This window comes from Trichoplusia ni, chromosome 5 (assembly GCF_003590095.1).
Source record: "Trichoplusia ni isolate ovarian cell line Hi5 chromosome 5, tn1, whole genome shotgun sequence".
In the NCBI taxonomy this organism is placed as follows: domain Eukaryota; kingdom Metazoa; phylum Arthropoda; class Insecta; order Lepidoptera; family Noctuidae; genus Trichoplusia; species Trichoplusia ni.
The window spans coordinates 10,821,555-10,824,469 of NC_039482.1; the positions used below are offsets into that span (position 1 = coordinate 10,821,555).

General features: G+C 62.5%; 1 protein-coding gene across 1 annotated transcript; it reads left to right on the plus strand.

The window, feature by feature from the left end:
* The first annotated feature begins 330 nt into the window (after nt 1-330).
* LOC113493954 lies at nt 331-2,658 on the plus strand. The gene has a single exon (XM_026872002.1). It carries the CDS (start codon nt 331-333, stop codon nt 2,656-2,658), a length of 2,328 nt encoding a protein of 775 aa, XP_026727803.1.
* The last annotated feature ends 257 nt before the right edge of the window (nt 2,659-2,915 follow it).

Consider the following 2,915-nt stretch of genomic DNA (forward strand, 5'->3'; position numbering starts at 1 on the left):
GAGTAGCGGCTGCGGGCGCGGTGCAGGGCGAGTCCAGTGAGTGGTCACAGCTTGCTGGATGTCGCAGCCCGTCGGCGTCCTGGGCTTATTCCGGGTAGCGGCGGCGGGCGGGGAGTCGGAGATGGGCGACGGGTCCGGTGTGCACTTGCACTGCCTCCGGACGCGGTCTTGCAAAGGCCACCGTCGGCCAGACCGTAAACCTGCAGCGAGGTCAGGGGTGGACTTACGCAGGAACGGGGGTCTGACCTTAAACAGTTGGACCGCGAGGACGGAAAACCTCTATAAAAAACCCCCAATCTCAAGCCTTTGGATAACGCGGCGAGGGGATGAATGGCTGGTGGGAGACCAGTCACTAGCGTTAACCCCCGACGGGGTACATGTCGCACCTCGGAGGGTTACTCTCAGACCTTCCCCGGCTACAGGGGGCACTGGCCGGGGACGACGCACACTTCCCCCATACTCGTGGGATTCTTTATGGAGACTTTTAATAAAAACCCAAAAGACGTTGAGAAGGAGGATGTAAGAGGAAGGAGGACGACTAGGTCCAGTTCTGGGCTGAGTGTTGAAGGAGACTTGGTGGCGAGGTCGCCTCGAGTGGTGCTCGAGCGCATCTCCTTGCCACTACAGCAGGAGGTGATGGAGGTCGCGGAGCAGACATACTCGTCGTGCCGCTCCCGCGACAACTCCTCTGGTCGGTCTGACCGGAAGCGTCCCAGGCGGGACGTTTCGGACGACAGGTTGTCCGTGGGGGCCGCTTCGGACTGTGGAAGCGAGGTGTCCTTTGCCTCGTCAACACGGTCCCGCGGTTGCGTCACCCACGGACGGTACGTCGGCCTGCATAGGCAGCGGGAGGAATACCGGAGGCTGGCCGCTGAATCGACGCAGCCGGAAGATACGCTCGCCTCAAAGGAGCGAGAGGAGAAGGAGCAGAGGGATGCGAGGGCGGCCGTCCGGGACATGATAAGTTCCGGTCTGAAGCCGCTCGACCCTGCCTCCGCCAAGGAGCAAATAGACGGCGGCCTGACTGCGGTCTTGGAGGTTGCGCGCGGCTCCAAAAACATTAAGGGGACCTTCATAAAGAAGCTCAAAGATGCGGTGGAGGTAATTCAGGGCGGTGTCCGCGCCCTAACGAGCGATGATAGGCTCGAGCGATTGCTTGCTGAGAACGCGCGACTCAGCAAGGCTCTGGAGGAGATGCAGGGCAAAATCCAGTCCGTGGAGAGGCGGACTGCCCCAGCATCCCTAGACGAGGAGATGCTGCAGCGCGTCATGTTGTCCGTCGGGACAATGGTGGACGCGAAACTGGCAGGGGTCACGAGTCGACTCCCGCCAGAGCCGATCATGCGTCCGCCACTTGCGGCGGATAGAAGACGCGCAGAGGCGGAGGCGGCAAGCCGTGGGCCCAAGCCTGGGTATAACCAGGTCCTCAAGGCGGCCCCGGCCTCGAAGCAGGCACCGAAACCGGCGCCAAGACTGGCACCGAAGCCGACGTCGACCCCGAAGCCGGATCCAAAACCGGCCAAGGGGAAGGCGAAGAAGAACGTCGCACAGCCAGCGCCAACCTCGGCACCAGCGCGACAAGAGGTGCCGCCTCTGGCACCGGCGCCACAAGAGGCGCCGGTAGTGGGCACGTCGGAGACTGTGGACGATGGTTGGACCACAGTCTCCAACAAGAAGAAGAAGGCGCCTAAGACCAAGGCGCCGGAGAAGTCGGCGGCGAAGCCGGCCAAGAAAACCCCTCCCACCCAGAAGCAGGAGGGGCGAAAGCCGTCGAAGGGGCCGAAGAAGGAGTCGGGGAGGACGCGGCGGAGAAGGATGCAACGACAGAGGCGTCTTGCCCGCACCGCTGCTGTCGTCCTTACCATAAGTGAGGAAGGGGCACAGAAGGCCCTCACTTATGAGACGGTCCTACGGGAGGCGCGCGAGACCATCGACCTAAAAAAGATGGGGGTCGACATGGAGGTCGACCCAATCCGCATACGCAGGACGCAGACCGGGGCTCGGGTTCTCGAGCTTCCGCAGAATGTTGGTCGGGAGGCGGCTGACGGCATGGCAGAGGAACTGCGTGCCAGGTACGGCGGTGACGTCAGAGTCACTAGGCCTGTCAGGTGCGCGGAGCTCCGAGTGTCGAACCTGGACGACTCCGTCACCCAACAGGAGATCCTCGACGTCGCCGCGCGTCAGTCGCAGTGCGCTCCTGACCAGCTCAAGGTGGGAGACTTGAGGCCCAGCTACGGTGGCAAATTCAGCGCGGTGCTGAAGTGCCCACTGGAGGCGGCATCAAAATTAGTTACCACCAAGACACAAAAGTTCTTGGTGGGATGGAGCTCGGCGCGGGTCGTGCAGCTTGAAACACGACCCATGAAGTGCTTCCGCTGCCTTGCACTAGGCCACACAAGGCCAGTGTGCATGTGCCCCACGGACCGCAGCGGTTTATGTTACCGCTGCGCGATGCCGGGGCACAAGGCAGCAGAGTGTAAGGAGCCAGCGAGGTGCGCCATATGCGCCGAGCTCGGCCGCAATGCCGCCCATCAGATGGGCAGCCGGGGATGTGCTCCCCCGGCATTAATCAAGAAGAAAATGGCCGCGTTGGGGAAGGTGCCCAATGCGGCCACATCACAGGCGCGCCCCTGTGAGGAGGAACGGATGGACGAATAATGGACAACGTCCGTCCTCACTCCCTCCTCCAGGGGAATTTGAACCACTGCGCCGGCGCACAGGATCTGTTCTTACAGTCGCTGGCGCAGTGGAGCATCGACATCGGAGTGGCGGCGGAGCCATATTATGTCGCCCCTCGTCCCAATTGGGCGGGGGACTTGGACGGCTCCGTCGCCGTTATAAGCGCTACGGGCGCGGACTCCCGGCCCCTGCATACCATCCGCAGGGGCTCAGGTTATGTAGCAGTCGTTTGGGGG